The following is a 23,074-nucleotide window of genomic DNA, read 5'->3' on the forward strand; positions in this document are numbered from 1 at the left end:
ATTCAATTTTCTGTGTTTGTATCAAAATGACTCCCGTGTGGTTCTACTACATACATATTAAGTCGCATGTCGTCAGCAAGAAGTAGAAACAGCTGAAACCCCTCTTTTCCGTAGTCAAACGCACAGGAAGAGACATGTATACTGGCAAGTCTGGGTGTAGGCTTCCAGACGCCTAAGAGCTTTTTCTCTTTAGGTTGCTATTTTGATGGTTGGTTAGGAGGAAAGGTAGACTCTCAGAGTTACAAGTCCTCACGGCTCCCTCCCCCCCACAAGTAATAACAGGACTCTACGGAGAATGCTCCTTAAAGGCAGAACAACCCTCCCCTGTCCCATCTCACTCTGTATACAGCGCAAAGACATGAACAAACGTGATGGCTGCCAAGCGTGCCCTATCGGAGTGGGACATTTATTGTGAGGTCAAGGTCCACAGGGGTTAGGTCCATGGCCTTGCAAACACGCTCAGGTGTGCTGAAGGGCCACGGTTAAAAGGTGCACATGTGGACGCAAAAATAATTTAAAAAATTGGCAAGACAATGCAAGAATCCTGAATTAAAGATGGTTATTTTAAAAACTACAATCATAAAGATTTCGGTGATAATGGTTGAATAGATTTGGACAAGTGAGACTGAACCAAGAAATCTGTTTTGATTGGTAAGGCTGAAAAACCCAACCTACTTTTTTAATCAAGAGATATAGGGGAAGGTTTTAAAAAGGAAGGATATTTTTAAAAGCCACAAAAAAAATCTCATTAGAAATACCTTGTTTTTGCCCCCCAGCCTTCTGATGTCTGAGTACAACTCCAGGGTACGTTGTGCAAAGGCTACTCAAGAAAAACCTGATTCCTCCTGTATCGGCCCAATTCACATAAAAGCTAATAAACCTTATGCCACCCCCCAAGCCCCGTCAGCCAGGACCTGGACTGAGTGACGGCTCCTTTGTGGCCACCCCGCAGCTCCCTGCCCAATTCCATCCCGTCATCCTATGCATTCTTGCTGAGACTAAGGCCAAGTGGGAACAAACCATACTGAGCAAGAATCTGGGGCCTGAGCCTGGGACCTCTCACTTCTTCATAGATAGGGTGTTACAGTTTCTCCCCTGGCCTTCAACGGTTTGCTGGTCTTCCATAACCTGGTCCCAACATCCCAGCTCAGCCTTCAGTCCCACCTGTTTTCCTGATGTGCTTTCTGCTCAATCCCAAACTTCCCTGTTGTTCTCTCTACTTACGTCATCCTCCCTACCCCAAATGCTACTGTTCCTCCTTAGCAACCAATAATCCAACACACTCTTTAAGGCCAAAACTTGTTGTACACAGACCTCCCTGGACCAGTGACAGAAGCATCTCCTCGCGGGCCCTCCTCTAAGCTGTCGTACCCCACTCACCCCTTCACCCACTCAGTGGTGTCCCCATCGGCATGCACTGAGGTCACCCCAGATTTTTACATCCCTGCCCTCTTCAAAATAAAACCAGAAGAGCTCCTGCTGCAGTTATTTACATACTGGTCTCACTGCTTGGCCCAAGCAGCCTGTACGTTCTTTGAGGACAGAAACCAACGGTCGTCTTGTTGACCGTAATGCTCTCCCCAGTGCCCAGCAGGGTCTGGCATATAGAAGTGCTCAGTAAGTCTGCTCCACACAGGTGTGAAGCTGGTATGCGTATCTGTGTGCTGTGTGTGCGCCAACGGGCAAGCACAGAGAGGGGGCCTGTCTGTGGGACACATGCAGCTCTGTGAACATGCAAACGCAGCTCTCATCACAGCGCAGGCCTCTCTTAATAGCACCCAATTAAAGGAAAACTTACGCAACTCCATGGGGAGCGTCCGCCTGGACGAAGACTTCAAAAGTCACTTTGTCATCATCTATAAATCCTTTCTCAGGATCAGTCACTTCCTATAAAAAATAAGAATATTCACCTTGCATACGAATACACGAATGCTCACTTCATTCCAAAGAGACAATTACCCGAGTGGCCTATACTTGACGGATTAAAATACTTTTTCAAACACCCAAACTGTGCTTCTTGCTTTGTGGTGTTTGTGTTTGTTTTAAACAGTGTTCTCTGAACAGGAAGCTTAGTGCCCCTAGGAGGCATCCCAGAGGCACTGGGGAGCAGCATCTACTCAGCGTGACAGTGAGGGATCCGTGTCTGCTCCTCAGCGCTGGGCAGGGGAGGCTCCAGAGAACCCACACTGCAGAGCCGAGCAGGACGTTCCTAAGGATGTTCTACGGTTTCCACCTATGCAACAAGCAGCCAACATGAACTGATCTGAGAATGAATGAAGTTAGTGAAACCACCCAGCACTATGCCTGACTCAGGGAAGGACCCCAATGGGTTATTTCTTTTAAAGGAAATGCAGCCTATCAGCAAAGCTGCTGACTGCCTTACAGTGTTGGACAGCGGGCCCCGACGGCTGCTAAAAACCTGAGCTAGGAAGTTGGGGAAACCACATTTTCATAGATACCTCTGTCCAACTTATAAAACAAGTGTTTGGATTCTAAGATGAATAGAAAAGGATTGGAAGAATACAAGGTCTAGGGGAACACAGAATGATGCTCAGATTATTCAGTCTAAATCCACTGTTACTTACACTCCAGGCCATAAAATTGGAAAATCCCCAATCATTCTCTTTATGGAAGAACAAATGACTAATACGACGACTGAATGACTTCTCGTCATCTCTGTAATTGATTATCTTCAGCACTGCCTGTGCGTGACAAGACCACGACCTGTTTAAAGAAAATGATCTAAGCCTTAGTTGATATATTTCACTTATGTTTATACATTTTTAAAAACCACAACACACAAAATGCCCAGATTTATCTTTTATCTTCTATATTTTTCTTTGGAAGGGTCAGGGGACATATTTACCTTTAGTGGAGAAATAAGCCAAAAGGGTTTGGGGATGATCCCATGTAGTGATTTAATTCGTGGTTTTATTTTTTTAATTTTTAAAACGTTTATGTTTTTTATTGGTATCTATAAAATACATGCTTAGATTTTGCAAGACTATGCCTTTTTGGTCCTGTGTTTAATATGGATATTATTTGAAAGTAATAAAAATATATATATATTTTTTTTTTTAGGTAAACAGACTTAAAGCTCTCGATTCTACTAATAATGGTGTCACTTCTCAGCGTCACTTCTGTGCCCTGTAGCTTCATAGGGACCGGCTCCCAAGTCCTGAAGAGCAGCCTGTCACTCACACAGGCCTCTGGACTGTACACAGGTGTCAAATCACAACCACAAGAGAAATGACCATAGGTGCAGCCACGTTTGAGGCAGACCGTCACAAAGGGCCTCTGGAGCCACATTTAAACACCAAACCACGTTTAAACACTTTCAAAGTCCACCAAAGGGTTCACCGTGAAAGCAGAGCTTACAAAGGAAACGTTACAACTGGACTCGCATGCAGCTGCAGACTCACTGAAGAGCTGCGCTGCTGACATCAGCGCCTCCGCCTGCTCAGAGTCCTGACGTGGACCCGGGATGTGGACAGCTCACTGTTTCTCCAAACTGCTGTTCAGGCTACAGTTTCTTACACCAGAATCTAGTCCACACACTCATCAGATCAGATCATAATGTGAACACAGGAAGAATTGTAACCTATATACAGGCCCTGGCTGCACCATAAAAATGGGCTTGGCACTGATACATTCCAATAAAAATAAAAATGAAATGAGTTGTGTTCCCTAGAGTTTTGACAGAATAGCTAGAGTCAGTGCCCCTGGGGGACAACCTTCCCTGAAGGCACCAAAGAGCCAGAATCTGGGGGTGGGGAGACTGGGCAGACAGGGGCCAACAGAGCAGCCTGGTAACAATGTGATCGGAATCCCTTCAGACAATGTCTGTCCACTGGGCGTCTGATAACCATTGAACAGTGACAGTTTTTAATTAAAGGGAAGAGTAAAACCACTTTTAGGATCAAATGAATAGGCAGAAAATGTGAAGCCTCTAATCTTTAGTTTCATCTGAATAGAGGAACCCACCAAGGCTTTTCTCAATTTAAGACTTTTAATAATATACCTCTTTTCAGAAATCACATGAATAAATTTTTTTTTTTCTAAAATAAACCAGACAGGCCCATGTTGTAAAACCCTCAAATAATATTTTAATTCGAATTTTCTGAATAACCCATAGGAACTGCTTAACACAATGAGGACGCTGGTCTGCAGAATTCCCCTGAACTACAATTTTTCCCCCTGGGCAGTTACTGTGAGGAAGAATTAAGCCTGGTAACCCTGGAGTCAGTCCACTGGGCCCTGATTCCAAGTTCCGTGGGCTGATAGGGTCTAACACAGGAACTTTCGTTTTTCATCAGCAAGAAACATATACACCTTTTCTAGTTTGAATAGAATACCTACCAGTGAGTTTTAAAGAGGGAAATGTATTTAATCTAATTTAAACCCAAAGGGCTATGAAGAGGAGGCATCAAGAAAATTTTTTTAAAAAAAATTTTTTTTCAAAATTCAAAAAGAGGCCAATCAAATTTGGCTTCCAATAATGTATTATAACTATCCGTGGATTTGTAATTGCATCATTTAAACTGTCTTACGTGGAATCAGATTCAGCATTGCACTGGAGAAAGAATCCTACGCTTTTTTGGTGTGGTCTGTCTGGATAAAAGCGTGGCATCACCATAATCTTCCATGGCAGATTTCGCACAAAACACGAAGGGCTAAGGACCGACTCACTCAGTCTGCTGAAGCGCTCGACAGTGTACTGAAAGGTCGCCTCGGAGCGCCAACTCGTGTCTGCAAGAAAAGACGGTGTCAGTCAGAGCCCGTGCATTGTGAAACAGCCCCGCCAACAGCAACCAGCTGGGACAAACTATTCTCTACGACCGCAACCTGACTGTGAACACCTAGCTCTCTGGGAAATGACAGTATCATTTCCAATTTATTAATCAGCTAGAACAGCGCGATCACATAGTCTGTGTGAATGAAACCCCAAACGCAGGGGGGGGTAACGACAAACACCTGCCTTCCCTCCTAAATTCAAAAGTTCAGTAAGATAAGAACGTCTATTCTATTCTGTCTTAATTCCCAAGTAATCCTTAGTGTGTGGAGGGACTTTGGGGAGAAGGGATGAAACGTGTAACATCCCTTCAATGACAGGACTTGTGGAGGAAAAGAAAGTCTTGAGACTTAGGCTGAGCCTGGAGAAGAGAAATGAGGGGGCTCTGCATTTGCAAACACAGAAGGCCTTCGGGTGAGGTGGGGAATCCCGCAGCACTGTTTAGAGACAAAAAGATTGCTAAGAAGTTAGCCTAAAAATAAATGTTATCTTTATTAGTTCACAATTTTTTGTGAAATACCAGCCTGGGCTGCTTAGGGAGAATAACTTAAAAAAAAAAAAAAAAAGATAGAAAGAAAAAAAAGAAAGAAACTGGTATTCTTTATTACTCAGTGAGACTGAAGGCCAATTTAAGGAATTCTGGTTTCCTCCAATAAAAAGCAAAGTATTGCTATAGTGCCTCTCAGCAGAGTTCCAACTCAAGTTCCACTTTAGAATCCCACCTTTTCCTGCTGGTGGCTATTCATTTACAAATGACACAGGCCCCCTGCTAAGCTTTGACAAACCGAACCCAGCAGCGTCCTTATTGATGCTTCTCAGGCTCTGGTCAAGGAGTGGGCCTCCCATGGCCACCCTGCCCACCTGTAACTGCCAGCACTTTTATAAAACTGCCACAGCAAGGCGCACACATTTCTAAATGCTTTCGCTCACTTTCTGTACCTATCTCGTTGCAGACTGGGGACAACTCACAGACCGCAGGGGACCAAGGGCCACACTGTGAGGAGCCACAGGGGGTCCACAGGACAGAAGGATCCTGGGAGGCTTTTTCTCGTTTACAATCAGGTGCTATTTGGACATCCCTGCTCCACAGGCTCCTGAAGCACCAAATGAGACAGGAGGCTGGGGGGAAGGGCAAGTGAAGAGCACACTGCCTTCCTTCACCTTCAGGCTGCAAACTCCACTGAGAGCGCTGAGTGCTCCGGATGCAGACATCTCAGGGTACAAAAACTGCTTAATCCGTGACTAACTGAATGTGTTCTTAAGAAAACATGTCCATCAGTCCTCATGAGAGGGTAATATTCTTTATCAAGAAATAAAAACCAAAAGTATATGTTGACAGTCAGCATTTTTACCTTCTTTTAAACAATCTTTCTTCATCCCTAATTTTTTTTCCCTACACGTAAAACTGCTCAGCAGTTCAGAGAGGCCCTTTGGAAGAAGAGCAGCTAGGGGAGAAGGGGAGGTCCCACACCTAAGAGGTCAGGAGGTGCCTTCTGTATTCGAGCCCCTTCTGGCGCCAGGCAACTCCAACCACTTTGAAGGATAATAAAAAGCCACCACGAAGGCAAGAAACTAAACTTGTTCAAGAGAATGATGTCTAGGATGTCTTAGGAGAAAAGTGGGCCACTTCTTCATAGATACGCAGATCACATCTGAGCAGCACTTAAATCCTGCAAGATAGGCAACGGCGGTCGCTACTTAATTCTCACTTTATAGATGAGGAAACAGGCTTGCTGAGGTTAAGTGACTCATCTTACTCAGGGTGTTTTCACAAAGTGACCACAGGGAGTTTCAATACCCAAGATTTGTGAACACTGAGCACAGTGACCCTGCCTCTGATTTGCAGACTGCCATTCTAGCGTTTGACTTAACACCACCAAACACAGCCCCCAATCAGCAAAACCGGCCTGCCTGCCTTATTTATAGTGCCTTACACTGACAGAAGAACTGAAAGGAATCCAATCAAATCACTGCAGGACACTCACTCCTGGGTCCTATAGTTCAAAGTTGTAGGTTCCCCACTCTCTTCTAATGCTCCTAATTTGTTTGCAGATAAAATTGAGCTCTTTGTAGGATTCAGTTTTTATATAGACAAAAATTGATACATCTTATAAAGGCTTTTCTGTTCTTCCACCTCACACTTCTGTCAAATTCCTGAATTAATCCTTAAATAGTAACAGGCCCAAACCAGGGTTAAGGGAGCGTGGCACCCAGTCCACAAGACGTCTGAGCCGGCAGAGGCTCAGAGGCTCAGTGCCCGAGCCTGGCAGCACCCTGGCTGCCGGCACTCAGTTCACACTCACTGAATTACACACTAGATGTGAGATTCTGCCTCACATTCAAGGCACAGCCTTAGAACACACTCATCTTCCGAAACATGCTAATCAGCAAGTTGAACATGAGGTTTCATATGAATCAAAAATCTCACCTTGTGGCTGGAAATTACACTAATTGAATGACGGAAAAATTAAATACTGAAAGGTCAAGACCGAAGGGTCTACAAAAAAAAGAGAAGCCAACCTGAAACCCATCTTTAGCAGGTAAGACGGGCCTGATATCCTACTATGAGGAAAGACGAGATTGATGGATGTCTTTGCCCAAGAAAATGGGAGAAAGGTACATGGTATTCTACGTACTGTTTTTGCAACGTCCTCTGTCTGTAATTACTTCAAAATGAAAAATGTTTTAACAAGCAGTACACCTGGGCGGATACCCCACACCCTGCAGTATGAGTATTTCATCCAGAGAGACGCTGCCCTGCCTGGAAGCTACAGGACGTTTGCTTCATTACTGTGCCTCTTTTTACTGTAAACGACAGTGTGATGAGCTTGTGTGAACTGCTGTCATCACACACTCTCAGTCAGAAAACTTGATAACCCACTACCTTCCTCCCCATCCTGCCCGCAACGAGGAGCAGCAGCTCTCACCGGCCATTTGTACAACAATCTCATTATCTTCGCAGGTCAAAGGCCAATGTACAGGCCTGGGTTTCAGCGGCATGAAGAAGTATACTTTGGGTGTTTTCATCAGAAAGGTTAACCTGAAGTTTTCCCGAATAGCGCCCTTGCAGTCATTTTAATCAACACTCAATCATTCATTCGAATCCAAGTCTTTTCAAGTCCTAGTCAATTCCCAGAAATTACTTTTGTTTCACAGGTACCAACAATCTCAAACTAGACCCATCTAGATCTGCAGAGCCGGCATTTGCTCTAAAACATCTCGTGGTCAGCTCAGGAAAAACTGAGTAAGACACTGAAACCAAAGTAGAGTAAGTAGGTACATCTAGAAAACGATTCTGATACTTGTCCATAACTCTCTGTTAACAGGATTTCTAAATGCTCTTCACCTCACTAAACATTGTTCCAATCTGTCCTGTTAGTTCTTTGACTTCATTGTAACCCAGTGTTTTCCAGATTAAGGTGTTAAAAGAAGATTCAGGGAAAGGGGATTCTAAAGTTCAGAGTCTTGGGGAATCATTAACAAAAAGTCTTTTGGAGGAAAACGTTTGGATACTGACGGCTCAGAGAAGTGCTGAAATATAAAAACCTGTTTAGCCTAGCACTCCTCAATCTTCCTAATTTTACAACACACTTACATCCTGCAGAAGAGTGTTTCAAAATACGTATCACAGCCGGGAAAACGCTGCCCTCCAGTCAGGTTTCTACTCCTAGAACCAGAACCGTCTCCCTCCCGCCCCCTTCACCCATCAGAGATGATTTTTTCACTCTCTCACCCCGGGCCTCTCAAAAGGCACCTAAAATCCAAACCAGGAAGACAGCGCTATTGAAGACTACTCTCCTTTTTCCTATAATATGCTTTTTCCATTGGGTCCTTCACAACAAGAGCATTTCCACTTTTAGGTTCTATGGCTCGGCACCATACTACTAATAATTTAGTAAAACTGCCTCAAGAGGAAAGGGATTTTACGTACATTATGATTTCGTAAGAGTGGTTCACAAATGAGGCAATTCAGGCCCCCAAGAGAAATCTGCTAGCATCCAGAGCCATTTTAGTTGTCACAACTAGGGAGCAAAAGGATGGGATGACACTGGCATCCTATAATGCACAGGACAGCCCCCTACAACAAAGAATGACCCACCCAAAAAGGCAGCAGTGCCGAGGTTTAGACACCCTGCCCTTTTATCTACACCTGTGCCTTCTCCCAAGCCCTCCCCCCTAAAACCATGAGTGGTAATATGAGTATGAAATTGCTCTGTGGAAACTAGGCTGGGAGAAGGGTGACTGGCTTGAGCCAATTCTGCTCCACAAGTGGCTAGAAGCGATCCCTGACTCAACCTGGTACAACAGACCGGGCTGTGCCCCACTGTGCTCCCTGAATCACTTTTGGCATCTCTGGTGTCCAAAATAAAACCAAGAGCCCAGCGACCAAAGAGACCACACCCACACCATTGCCCTTGGTCTACAGTGGAAAGCGCACTCCACGGGTAACAAAGCAGCGGGTTTAGACCACGCCTCTTTACCTTCCTCAGATATTGCCTCAGCCAGCTGCCAGGGGGTAAACCGCACTGTGAGAGAACTCTCAACTACGGCTGCAGTTTCTCATGGAGGCTGAACTTTTGGCAGGAGGTCTGAACAGCAGTCCTTCTGGTGGTGCAACCCGTGGCTGATGAGGTTTCTTTCAACTGCCCCGTTACACCCCTGGGAAGGACACAACCCTCATGAGGATTGATGGACATGCCTTTGACAGAACATGGTTTCATATTACACTGCAAGATTCCAGGGGCTGCATAAAGTATTACTGGCTGCTACCGGCTCACGACTTTGACCTTGCAAATGCACATAGGTCACATAGTCTGATAAATTATAAAGAAGAAATTGCCTCAAAAGAAAGTGATTTCCTAGGCACAAAATGTCCATGCATGTACATATGCATATACTTTTTGCATAGAAGATACAGACCAAAAGTTAGTCTGGGAGAAGGAAGCCCAAAGCTCGGTTCTGATCTCACACCTACCAGGACGGGGGAGGGGTTATCAGCTACAGACAACTGATATACACACTACAATAAGAAGGCAACGGATAGCCAAGTTCTAATGTCTAAAAGTATCTTGCTGCAAACAAGAAGGAAAGGAGAGTAACGTGTACTTGTTCTGAATACTAACGGTGGCTGGAAAATTGCAGGCCTGAGTAAATACCCATCTATTGCAAACTTCTGTATTTAAACGTTCTCACCTAGGCTGGGGAATCAACTTACCTTGACATTTGTAGGCCATCTTGAAATTCAACACCAAAACAGGCTCCTTCCTAACTTCTTCAGATACAACCTCCTAAAAATCTAGCTACTTTTAAGGAACTCAGAAGTACTCGAGGAAGAAATATGCATCACATCTGTTTATTTCTGACAGTTCTGTGCTCAAAGCAAGGCAGCAAACCACAGGTACTTACCATCCTCCATATCTTCCTCTGTGTTGTTGTGCCCGTCACTCACGGCTACATTCCCGTTGATAACAGGGTTTTGAGTAATTCTTGGTGGGTCATCTGTGTCTCCAGCTTTAAAGAAAACAAAGAAATGCCAGGGTTTTTAACATCATGGCTAGATTAAAGAAACAAAAATATATTGGTAGTTTTGACCATCTCCAGTCACTAATAAGTTTCAATTATGCCATAATAAATGTACTCTAACCCAAAAGGTATTTACTAAATATGAACCTGGGCTGCTTCCCAATGCTAAATGGGACTTGAACACGCAGTATTCCACACAATAATCTGTTCCATCTGCAAGGATATTTATTTTGAAATAGGTTTCCTACTCATTAAAACTCAGTCAATCCTAGATAAAATATTGTTGAGAGTTTACTAAACATATGTATAAAACAGTGTACATTAGATTTTTTTTACTGCAGTTACATGTCAGTGCACACAGAAGTGTCACTGGATAATTACTGTATAATTGAAGTATAAATCCATGCAAAAACCAGGACTGGTATTTGGGGGGCGGGGGGACAGGGAATGTGAAAAGGAGATCCCTGAGAGAACTGGCATGTATAAAGAGTCTGGAAAGGATTGAGAAGCTAATAAAATGATTTTGTCATTCTAAATGATTGCTGAAATTTGGCTTGAAAAATATTTACACATTAAGGACCATACTTCACATTTAAATCCTCTCCTTTCATAATCAGTATAGCTTATTGCAACTAATACTGGCTTGTGCAATCAGCTTTCCCTGTGGCATCAGACCTTCCATAAAAACTAAGAGTCTCAGCTACAAACAGGAGAGGTGGTGTAAAAATAGTTACATACCGTGTTTCCCCGACAATAAGACCTAGCCGGACAATCATCTCTAAGGCGTCTTTTGCAGCAGAAATTAATATAAGACCCGGTCTTATATAAGACCCAGACCCAGTATTATATTATACCCGGTCTTATATTAAAATAAGACCGGGTCTTATATTACTTTTTGCTCCAAAAGACGCCTTAGAGCTGATGGTCTGGCTAGGTCTTATTTTCGGGGAAACACGCTAGGTGTGTCCATGGCTTCTGACATTTCGGAGCCTTTCCAGCACTCTGACCAGCATTCAGCAGGTTCAGCACCACGGACAGCACCTGCCCCTTCCCCCTTCTAGACACTCTCCCAAACCCCAAACTATCACATCCATCTCTCAAATAATTCCTGAATATAAGCCATACTTCATCCTTCTTAAGCATCTCACACGCACCTTAGAAATCCTTGGAAGTCAAGAAACAGTATTACAATCCACATTTAGACAGACCACTTCCAATCTTGATACTCTTAAACTGTTTTATTAAATATCAAAATACACATATATACACTTTTTAACTGGTCCCTCTACCACCATACCCTGACAGAAAAATTGGGAGAGGAAAGTAGGAAAAGAACTTCTTTCTACCACTACTAAACTAGCTCAAACTCGAAACTCTTAAAACATACGCACTTAAAAGCCAAATGACTAAAATGTCTTTCATCCACATTTATCCTTGTAAATGAACTATATCAAACCATCATAAAAAATATTTTATGAGGAAAAAACCCTATATGAAGGCCAAAGGCCTATGAAATAATGGCACAGTCCACCAATGGAATATTATGCAGTTTTTTAAAAAAAGTTTCTCCATGTTCCTATATGGAAAGTTCTCTACGTTAAAAAAAAAAAAAAAAAAGAAAGAAAGAACATACCAAACAATAAGTGCAACCTTTGTTATAAAAGAGAGAGAGCATGTTGGAATAAGAATACATATATTCTTATTTCCCTCCACACCAATAAACAAACACTGAGAGGATACTTAGAAACTATTCAGATGTGCTGCAGAAGTAGAAGAGTATTGTTATTCACTGTATACACACACTCGTATCACAGAATGCACTACACATCTTAAAATAATTTGCTTGATGCACACTTGGTACTTATAATTTAGTTCCTCGGTTCAATCTGTCCCACTGCAATTGCTTTAAAATATGGCTTATAGTGGTACATAGATACAATGAACTATTTTTATTACTCAGCCGTAAAAAGAATGAAATCTTGCCATCTGCAAAAATATGGATGGACCTAGAGGGTATTGTGCTGAGTGGAGTACGTCAGACAGAGACAAATACCTTACGATTTCACTTATATGTGGAATCTAAAGAACAAAATAAATGAACAAACAAAACAGAAACAGACTCATAGATACAGAGAACATTTTGATAGTTGCCAGGTTGGGGGGAGGTTGGAGGAATGGGTGAAGGGGGGGCGGAGATTAAGAAATACAAATTGGTAGTTACAAAATAGTCATGGAGATATAAGTTATAGCATAAGGAATATAGTCAGTAATATTGTAATAACTATGTATGGTGTCAGATAGGTACTAGATTTATTGGGTGATCACTTCATAAGTTATATAAATGTCTAATTACTATGTTGTACACCTGAAAATAGTAATATTGTATGTCAACTATATTTGAAAAATAAAAAATATTATTTAAAAAAATGTGGCTTATAAGGCACAAATGCAAAAAATGACAATTAATAATTCTCTGTACACAAAACAAAGCTTTGCTCTTAAAACTAGGATGTTATGTAAATGTAAGCAGTCTAAACTGACAAGTCGTAACTTGCCTGATCCGTGATTCTGAAGACTCTGAAATCCAAGTGAATTCAGATTACTGCTGAAAGAAAATATCTTCAAGGGTTTGTTTTGGTGACTTGATATAGAATACTTTTTCACCAGAAGTTTGGTAATAATAAAAATCAAGATAAATTCGGGGGTGGGGGGTGGGAGATGGGGGTAAGGGGGATCGAATATATGGTGATGGAAGAACTGACTCTGGGTGATGAACACACAATGGGATTTATAGATGATGTAATACAGAATTGTACACCTGAAATCTATGTAATTTTACTAACAATTGTCACCCCAATAAATTTAATTTAAAAAAAAAATATTTTCAGATGAAAAAAAAAATCAAGATAAATTCAAGAGATCTATGACTCACCATCCATACACCTTACTGTGCAGGGTAAATAAATGAACAAATTGGATCACAGTTTTTCAGCAGCTGGATTAAGTGCATTATGATGAATGAAGAAATGACAATATTTCATCAAATGAGGGGTCCTAGTCTAGTGTTAGTGAAGACACTCTATGCAGTTGGCCCAAGAAGGCGAGGCAGGTAGAGCTCCACAGCCGAACGTGCTTCTCCTGCGCAGTCCCCCCGTCTTTTACACACCAAGACGCCCGCTTCTGAGGGGCTGGCCACAAAGCCCCCGGCTGGTCCACCACGTACAGAAGGAACCTGGCCAACAAGGCCCCGTGAAGTTCTCACTGAGCTTCCACAGGACCTTTGTCAAAAGCTGGCAACACAAGTCTAGCCCCTAAGGGACTGAATATCCAGTTTGAAAAAGCTCCTCATAAATGAGTTGGTTCAACAAGAGGATTAAAAATGTAATTAAGACACAGTAAATCCCTTGATCAGAAATGATAAAAGCACCCAATACCCACAAAAAGTCTGTACTAGGCTTCCAGAAATATCCTAAACTGTAAGACTGTCTTCTTTATCAAACAAGTGCATGTATTTATCGCCTTATATAAAGTGATCCCAGCTCCTGAAGTTTATGCCCTGCCTACGTGGAATTTTCCCAATGTGCCGATTCTCATTCCAACATGAACGACAACAGTAATTTTCTGATACACAACGATCTCAAATGGTAAGAATGGAGACGTGCTTATCAAACACCAATGACATATGGAATGCCTCAAATAAACAGACAAAAAGTCCCTGATAGACTAAAGGTCTGCAGGTAAAAAAAAAAAAAAAAAAAAAAAGCAATTATCAATCCAAAATGCACACACAACATCCAGAAAAACAGATCTTTTCCACTGCTCGTGATTGGTAAGCCTTTTGACAACAAACATTGTGATAAGTAGCAGAGGCATAATTTTACATAATATGTATGTAAAAAGGCACAAAATACCTCTTTAAAACAGTGACTTTAGAAACACACAAAAGGCTACCTTGGCTAGTTACAAAGTCTCTATTTCCTCCTCCCTCTTTTACTGAAGATGGATGCCTATGCTTATATTCTGCTTTTCCCCCACCGACATCCATTTGTGATGTCATAACAGAACTACTAACCCAGAGAACACTGACCAATTGCTATGGAAATGATGCAGCCCAATTTGATTCTCACTCCTGGATGAACTAACAGATGAAGGACACTATTCCAATTTACTGGCTTGGACATTTTCTGTCACTTCACAAAGTGACTTCTCAAACCTCTTCTGAAAGGCAGGGGTTGTGGGCACCAAACACCACAATAACACCTCACAGCCTTCCCACTTAGTTTCAGGACCACAGAGATCCTGGGCCATGAAGACCCAGCCACGCCTCCGATTCATGCTCCACTCAGCCCCCAGATTCCTCCTCGAATTTTCCAACTAGCAATACTGCCCAGGGAGCAAAACCACGACTCAGTTAAAATGGCAGAACATAGAGTCCCAAAGTACAGTCCCAACGCACAGCCCCGGGGTTGTCAAGCAGAGCCTTTAACAGCACATCTTACTCCCAAACCGACCAGTTCACCTCGAATTCCCAGTCAAACCGCCCACCCCCAAGCTTCTGCTTGGTCCCCTTCCTCTCATCTCCTCTCCGGCATTAAACCCATTTTAAAGAATACTACATAAAATAGAGGTTTATCAAGGTAAATTAGAACACTGGTATCTTTCTGTGGATTAATTTCTTAAATGGTAATCCCAAATATTGTCAGGACAGTTTAGATGTATCAGTATTGGTTCTGGAAGCCCATGAGGAGCACAAGGACCCCAATCTGAACTCCTGAGTCACCTTGTCCAAGCCCGTGGTTCTCCGCCATGTCTGCATGGCTCTGCAGCTGAATCTGCTGGGGCTGGGGGAGGGGGTTCTCCCGGCCACATCAGTGACTGCATAGAATCTCTAGGAGCTCTGTACCTCAACATTCTTTTTTTAAAGCTCCCCACAAAATTAGGACCAGAAACACATTCAAGCAACCTCATCAATGTAAATAATCACCTTCAAAAGGCAAGGTGGTCCAGAAGCAGAAAGAGGATGCTACTGGGGGAAAAAAAATGTGGTTACTAGTTCTTTCGTTGGTGATTTAAGTTGCTAACAATGGGGAACCGGGTGAGGGGTACATAAGCACACTCTGCACTAGCTTTGCAACTTTACTGTAAATCTGAAATGAATCCAGAATATAGTTTATTTTTAACAAGACAACATAGAAAGCCCTCACGCCTAAGAAGCAAGGATGATAGCTGATATTAAATTTATATGTGAAAATTTTCAGCATGAAGCACCCACATAAGTATGTCTGAAATTCTCACGCAAATCAAAGGGGAAAGGAGAAAGGCAACCTGAGCGCTGAGGCATGGAGAGCTTCCCACACAGACGCCAGGGCAGTGCACAGCGCAGAGCTCTTCAGGGGAGGTGCCCAGGCGGGCGGGGAGCTGACGGGCCCTCCCCCCGCGCTGGGTCTCAGGTAGCGATCACAACAAGCCCTGGGGTCAGGCAGACTAGGACATTTTCCAGTTTCCAGATGGACCCTTGGGCTTAGAGACATGTCGTCATCAGACCGGTGCCACAGCGGGGCTGTGAGGGCACTGCCAACAGGAGGAACCCAGATCTGTAAGGTTCTAGCGCCCCTGCGCTTTCTACTTTCTCTCCTTTTCCTCCCTAAGACGCTATGTGCCCATGTCAAGGAGGAACGCTCACTCCTTAGCTACAGCGCACGTTAGATGGAGCAGCCAAATGAATCCGAGGCATCAGTCAGGAGACATACAGATGAAAACAGTCCCGAGCACAGAGGCGAGAGGCTGTGAGACGGCTGACGCCCTCACTCTGTGGCTATGCTTTAGATGCCACGCAACATAACCCGCACTCCTGCAATTTCCACTTTGGCACCTCGATTTCATTTTCCTATTAAACTTATTTTGTGATAACTGCAGATTCACAATTATTATAGAAATAAGAGATCCATTTCACTTCACCCAATTTCCCCCAACAGCACGATTTCCCGAAATTATAGTACAATACATCACAACCAGGACGCTAATGGTGACAATACACTACTCCTGCTCCTACTGACTTGCACGCACTCTGTGACATGTGCAGTTTTGTGTGTCCACCCGTCACGATACTGAACAGTCCCGACACGAGGCCCCTCGGGGGCCCTTTCATGACCACTCCCACCTCCCTTCTATGCGCCCCCGGAACCCCTAGCAATGACTAATCTCCACATCCGTAATTTGTCGTTTCAGAGATGCTACAGAAACGGACACGGGATGGCTTCTGACACTCAGCAGAACTCCCGAGACCTACACTGCTGAGCAGGGGCCCATGGCAGAGACACACACTGCCTCACCATTCACCTGCTAACACCTGGGCTCTTTCCAGTTTAGGGATAATACAAATACAGCTGCTACACACATTTTTGTACAGGTCCTGATTTCATATTTATTTTTACTAATGGGCTTTAAAGAATGAAGCGTTCACAGTAGCAAGGCAAGGGGTGCAGAGATGCATAAGGAGAAATAGCAACCTTCCCCCTCCAAGTCGAATGTGAAGGAAGCCACTGTCTGATGTGTTGCTTTCCAGGCTCCCTCAATGTTCATATATAGATACATATGCAGTGCGCATGTGCACTGTTGGTCAGGAACAAAAAATGATACACTATTCGTGCTGCATGAACAAATTACAGCTATCCAAGGTTGGCATACACACACATGCATACATATGTACATGGATTTCGTTTTGAGCAGCATTGGAACATTATGTCACGATCTACTCACCCACTCCCCTACAGAGGACTGTGTCCAGTTTTGTGGGTTTTTTGGAGCAGTGGGGGGTTTGCCACTTGAATGATGTGCCAGCCAACAACTCTGTACTATGATTTTTGCCCTACTACACATTTTGTAACAAGGTCTTTCTCAAAAAGATCTGGTCCCCCCAAGTGTAATAGCCATGTTCTTCCCAATGCGTCCGAGAGCCAGGCCACCACCAAACACTCGGAAGAGCTGAAATCCAAAGTTCACACGCTGTTCGGGAGAACTCTTCCAGATCCTCCGCAGAGCTCCATTACTTTTATTTTGAAGAATTTAAAGACAATCCATTTCTTGATGTTCTGGCCCAGAAAAAATCCTCAACGTACGTATGGAAGCAGCTCGCTCTAAGCTGACAAGCCAGCTGACAAGCCAGCGGTGAGAAACACGTGCAGTAATAACAAGCACGCCTGAGAAGTAGGGGAGAGTAATCGGACCAGTTACAAAGGGAGGGTGTCCAGAAGCCAGGGCCACGCTGACACTCTGAGAAAACAGTTCTGTGGGAGAGCTCGGGAGCCGTGGAGTCAACTAAGGCAGTGCTGTTTTCTAAGGCAGCACTGGGCCTCAGCTGGGACCAATGGGGTGACGTTCTTACAAGGATATAAACACGGTGAGCACTCACAGGTCTGAACTGCTCTGCTCTCACCCCAGGTCTGTCAGTCTTCTCTCCCTTCCAGGACTCAGCGGCCCCCAAGTTGACCACCCTTAGAGCCACTGGGTGGAGGAGATGCCAGCCAGGCAGCGTGGCCCGTTTGCCAACAAACTCAGCTTCCCCGTCACACAGACCAAGTGCCCACGGTCCCCAAGGAAACACCCACGCGCGTTCCCGTCCTCACTCCCACGGTGCCTGGCTAGGAAAGTGAAACCTCTCAGAAGCAGTCAATTTCTGAATGTGGTCCTGAGTGGAAAACTTCAACTACGCTTCAAAAAAAGATAACGTCCAATCCATTATGGTTCCATTACCAAGGACATCCCCCTAAAAGGTGGGCAGACTGTGTGCCGGCAATGACAGAAACAACAGAGAACACATTCTAATTATTTCTTTCCCAGACAGGAACAGCTTGGGGGGTGAAGGCACACACCTCCAGCCAGGGCTGGGCAGTGCACACACTCTTCCCTCAGAAGTTAGCCAACCTACGAATCAAGCACCTTGTGTGTGCCACGAGCTGGGTGGGGCCCTGGGGATCAGGAGGGAACCGAGTGGATACGCTCCCTGGTCCCTAGGAGCTTACTTTCTTGAGGGAGGAAACAATAAGGGACAATCAATTGCAATGGAGGGAAGACAGTATTGACCGAGCCACAGGGCTTAGACATATCAGGCATGATGGAAGAGGCAACACAGGTGGAAACCACGAATGAAAAGGAGCCAGCTGGGCACAGATCCTAGAGAAGCATATTCTAGACAGAGAGGGCAAGGAGAAGGTGGGAGATGAGGTTCAGACAGAAAGTGGACAGGGCCCAGGCCGTGGAGGGCCTTGACGACCAGGATAAGGCCTCAATTTGATTCGTTCCCAATGTTCCTGCTGGGAGTCTGCTCCACCCCCACCCCACCCCCCCCACCCCCCCCACCCCACCCCGCAGCCAAATGAAGGGGAAGCCACAACGGGCTTGAAAGCGCTGCTCAAAGAACAGCTCTCTTGTCAACCAGAGCTAAGGTGGCCCCAGTGTTTGGCCCTTTGCTGCCAACCCCATACACCCATCTGGTCAAGCCTGCCCTCGTCATCACAGGCAGAAGCGCCCTTGCAGAGGGCATGGGTGCCGCTCGGAGCTAGCCTGCCGGGTTAGCAGGGCAGCCTCCGTCAGCTCTGTGAATTTCTTTGGTCATATGATTAATAACGAAATTGTGCCTTAATCAATACCACAATTCTTAAATGTTCTGATTTTATTACTTTCCTGACTTTTTTACACGACTTCGCTACATGCAACCCCACAAAGCTGGCTGGGAGCTAACTCCTGGGGGCAGTCCATCCAATCCTACCAAAGCGGGACTTTTCTGGTCCTCTGCCTTTGGTGGGCCCCAAGAGCCTGAGGCCAGTGCCTGCCCAGCTGCTAAGTAGTGGAGCCTGAAGTTCAAAGTAGACCTACTGTACTGAAACCTGGCAGTTAGCTCTGTACTCTGAAAACAATCCCAATTTGGTTATATGAAAATAAAGCCCCAAAGAAGGCCACATATAAATTTGTGTTCCTTAAATAAAACTATTTGTTTGGGGCTTTCAGTTTGCCTCGATTATAGAAAACCCATCTATTCCCTGGAGAATCGTCCTAACTACCAATCACATCTGTCCCACAAACCCTGACTGACGACTCGTGTGAATGCTGGCTGAGCACTGAAGGGCGTGCAATCAGGCACAACTGCAGAGCTTCTCATTACATCTGTAATGCTTTCTTGCACATCTAGTCTTGTCCACAAAAAAGAAAACCGACATTATCTGCTGTGTTGCGTAGTACAGTCCACGTGCGGGAAAGGAAAGACGTCCCAGTGTGCCGGGCAGAGACAGAGCTTCGTGGAAGCTACAGGACAAAGGTAGCAAAGGTTTGCAACACAGAATAGCCAAAGGATTGATATGCAGAATACACAGAGTACCTAACAATCAAGAAGCAGCAACCCAATTACAAGAGAGAAATTCATAAGAAATAAAAAAAGACTAACAAATATGCCCAACTTCCCAAATTAACACGATACCATCTTTACACTTACATCACAAATTATTGGAAATTGATACTGAGGGTCTTGCAAAAATGGCGTGTCAAGTGTCTGGCTGGGTGTAAATTCTAATTATTCCACCCAAAGGCAGTATTTATTAAAACCAAAAATCAAATATCCTTTCACTCAAAATGTGATTTCTAGAAATCCATGCCAAAGAAAACTAGAACGCATGCCCAAAGATATACACAAGCAAATTTCTTACACAGGAGTGCCATTTTGTACAAAGCTGAAAACAACATGAATGCCCATTAATACCACGGGCCACGTATTGCACGGCTCCATTTATATGAAGTACCCAGCCAGGACGGCGCAATCTTTAGAGACAGAATGCAGATCCGCGGCTGCCTAGTTGGCGGGGTGGGGGGTGGGGAGATGGGAGGGAGAGTAGCTGGGGGTCTGGGGGGTTTCTTTCTGGTGTGATAAGAACCTTCCAAAACTGACGGGGGTAATGGTCGCACAACTCTGGGAATATACTAAAGCCACTGAATTGTACATCTTAAATGAGTGAATTACAAGTATGTGAATTCCATCTCAAGCTCTGTTTTTTGTGTTTTTTTCAAGGGAAAGGAGGACTTAACAGAAACGGGCCGTTTCACGAGGAGAGAAGCAGTTCCACAAATCAGGCTTCTGAGAGCTCTTCATAGTAAATGCTGTGCCTAGTGAGCAACTTGACAAGTGAGCCACGTATGAATGTTTCACTTTCTGCAGCATTTCTCTAAAAATAATATTACACAGTTTGATGTTTTAAAAATTCAATTATCTACAAAGGTTACTTATGTGTGTAAGCTCACTCTACAGTCAAGTAGTTTTAAATACTACAATAAGGGAGTATAATAGTCAGTGAATACATTACTCAGATGACCTACAGAATGAATGAAGCTGCTCCTAAGGACCTGGGACAATATCCACAATGTGTTAAGTACACAGTGTTTACTTCTGAGGAATGGAGTCTTTCTTGCTTCCATGCTGTTCCAATGTTTCAGTAAGCGTGTATTACTTTTATAACAAAAGTAAAACCATACACATACACGCAAAGCAAATCATGGCACAAAAAGGTACAACCAAAATATTGCCAGAAAATGACACCCTCAGTAACCTTTGCGAGCTGCGCGGAGATGGGGGAAGCGCGTGCACCTTCGGAGTCGGGAGGGAGTGGGAACCCTGGAGCAGCCAGAGCAAAACCTGAGTAATCGGTGGCCAGGAAGGTCAGTTTACACCTCGGCAAAAGGCAGCGAGCGTCCTCTCTTAGATGCCTGGATTTCCCTTAAAAACTCCTGTAAAAGACCAGGCAGTTTGGGAGGGGCCTGATGGGGCTGAGGTCAGAGGAACAGAGATTTCAAACTCTTGTGCTAATTCCAAGTGAGCTCCTTTATTTGAATAAAAACAACAACAGAATAACCTCAGCAGAAGACTAAATTGTTTTTTTTTGTTTGTTTGTTTTGTAACACCTTGGTGTAGACAGACCAGCACTCAGGAGTTGCCCTGCTTTTGTGGGGGCCCATCTGGTATTTAAAGGAACACCCACACTCAAAACCTTCTGAAAAAAACAAGTGGCCAAAGAAGTGGTTTAAAGGTTCCTGGAACACTAGTTTCCCAGCAGTAGCAAAGAAAATCTCATCTCATTCTTTAAAAAATGTTTCAAAGGAGTGGACCATTCCACCCACAAACCAGCAGAGAACCTGAACGTCTTCAGTGCCCCAGCGACGTCCCCTGTGAAAACTGGACATTCAAGAGGTGAGGTTGCTGGCACAGGACACACACCACGTTCACAGTCTGGGAGACAGAACACAGTGAAGAGGTCAGTTCTCCCCAAATTGACCTGTATGTCTGAATACCATTCCAACCAAGTCCCAGCAGCATTTTTTTATACCTATAAACAAGCTGATTCTGAAATTTAAATAGAAAGGTAAAGAAAATAGAGTAGAACAACTTTGAAAAGAACACAATTTGAAGAATTATACTGCCTGATTTGTAAGACTCACCATGAAGCTCCAGTAACCAAGATGGAGTTGCATTAGCAAAGGCACAGGCAGACCAACAACAGCACAGGAAGGTCTAAAATCAGACCCACATGAACATCACTATTTGATTTTTGACAAAGGTATAAGCGATTCAATGGGAAAAGGACAGTCTTCTCAACAAATGGTAAAGGAACAGTTGGACACCCACAGGTGAAAACAAAGAACCTCAATTATATGCCTTATACAAAAGTTAACTCATAACAGGTCATAGCTGCAAATATAAAATTGTAAACTAAGACTTCTAGGAGAAAACGCATGGGATGGGGCCAAGACTTCTTAGTCATTACACCAAAAGCAAAATCCATAAAATAAAATTTTGATCGACTGGTCTTGACTAAAACTAAAAGGTTTTGCTCCAGAAAGACACTGTTAAAAGACAGACAAGATCCAGATTGGGAGAAAAATCTTTGCAAATCACCTCTCTCACAAAGGGCTCGTATGCCAAATACACCAAGAGCTCTCAACACTTGACAGCAATTAAAAAATAACGCAATACTTGAACAGATACTACAAAGAGGATATAGTGATGGGAACAAAACACATGAAAACATGTTTGACCATTAGCTATTGATACATGCAAACTAAAACCACAATAAGATACCACTATCCAACCTAAAGTGCTAACTAAAATTAAAAATACTGACAGCATCAATTGCCAGCCAGGCACTCACAGAATGGCTCATACACTGATGGTGGCAAAGGTGGCACAGGCACAGGAAGACAGTGAGGCAGTTTATAAAGTACCCTGTACTCTGCTCACACAAAAACCCTGTGCGTGAATACTTAGTGGCTTTTTCATTACTGTCAAAACCTGGAGACAACCCACACGTCCTTCGGTGGGAGAAGGTAAGTAACTGCGGTGTGTCCGTAAATGGAATACTGCTCAGCTGTGAAAAGGAAAACGACTGGTGATACGCCGACCGTGGACGGCTCTCAAAGGCACTGATCTGAAGGAAAAGGGCCCGTCGAAAAAGCGTACACGCTGTCTGAGTCTGTTTGCATGACATTTGCAAAACGACAAAACTGTTAAGGAGTGGAGAACACATCAGCGGTTGCCAGGGGTCAGCGTTAGGTGGCAGATGTGGCTACACAGGAACAGCACAAGGCAGTCTGGGGAGTGTGGGGATTGTTCTTGCCCTGACTGTGGTAGTAATTACAAATCGAAAATGTGTTCAAGTCACAAACTGTATCCCCAAGTCAATTTCACTGTACAGTAATTTAAGAGACAAAAGGGGGGAAAAC

At 44.0% G+C, this 23,074-nt stretch overlaps 1 protein-coding gene across 2 annotated transcripts in view; it reads right to left on the minus strand.

Moving 5' to 3' along the window:
- USP7 (ubiquitin specific peptidase 7) overlaps nt 1–23,074 on the minus strand; it is a 61,970-nt gene that overhangs the window by 23,188 nt on the left and 15,708 nt on the right. Inside the window, exons 2-5 of one of the 2 annotated variants that reach the window (XM_019718824.3) lie at nt 10,199–10,303; nt 4,551–4,749; nt 2,586–2,724; nt 1,799–1,887 (exon numbers count right to left, since the gene is read on the minus strand). In XM_019718824.3, the coding sequence (XP_019574383.2) occupies nt 1,799–1,887; nt 2,586–2,724; nt 4,551–4,749; nt 10,199–10,303 (532 nt within the window). Of the gene's footprint in view, nt 1–1,798; nt 1,888–2,585; nt 2,725–4,550; nt 4,750–9,273; nt 9,430–10,198; nt 10,304–23,074 lie in introns of those variants that run through there. The other variant, XM_019718826.3, reaches the window with a different exon arrangement.

Source organism: Rhinolophus sinicus, chromosome 10 (genome assembly GCF_057876585.1).
Source record: "Rhinolophus sinicus isolate RSI-liver-muscle chromosome 10, RSI-T2T, whole genome shotgun sequence".
Taxonomy (NCBI): domain Eukaryota; kingdom Metazoa; phylum Chordata; class Mammalia; order Chiroptera; family Rhinolophidae; genus Rhinolophus; species Rhinolophus sinicus.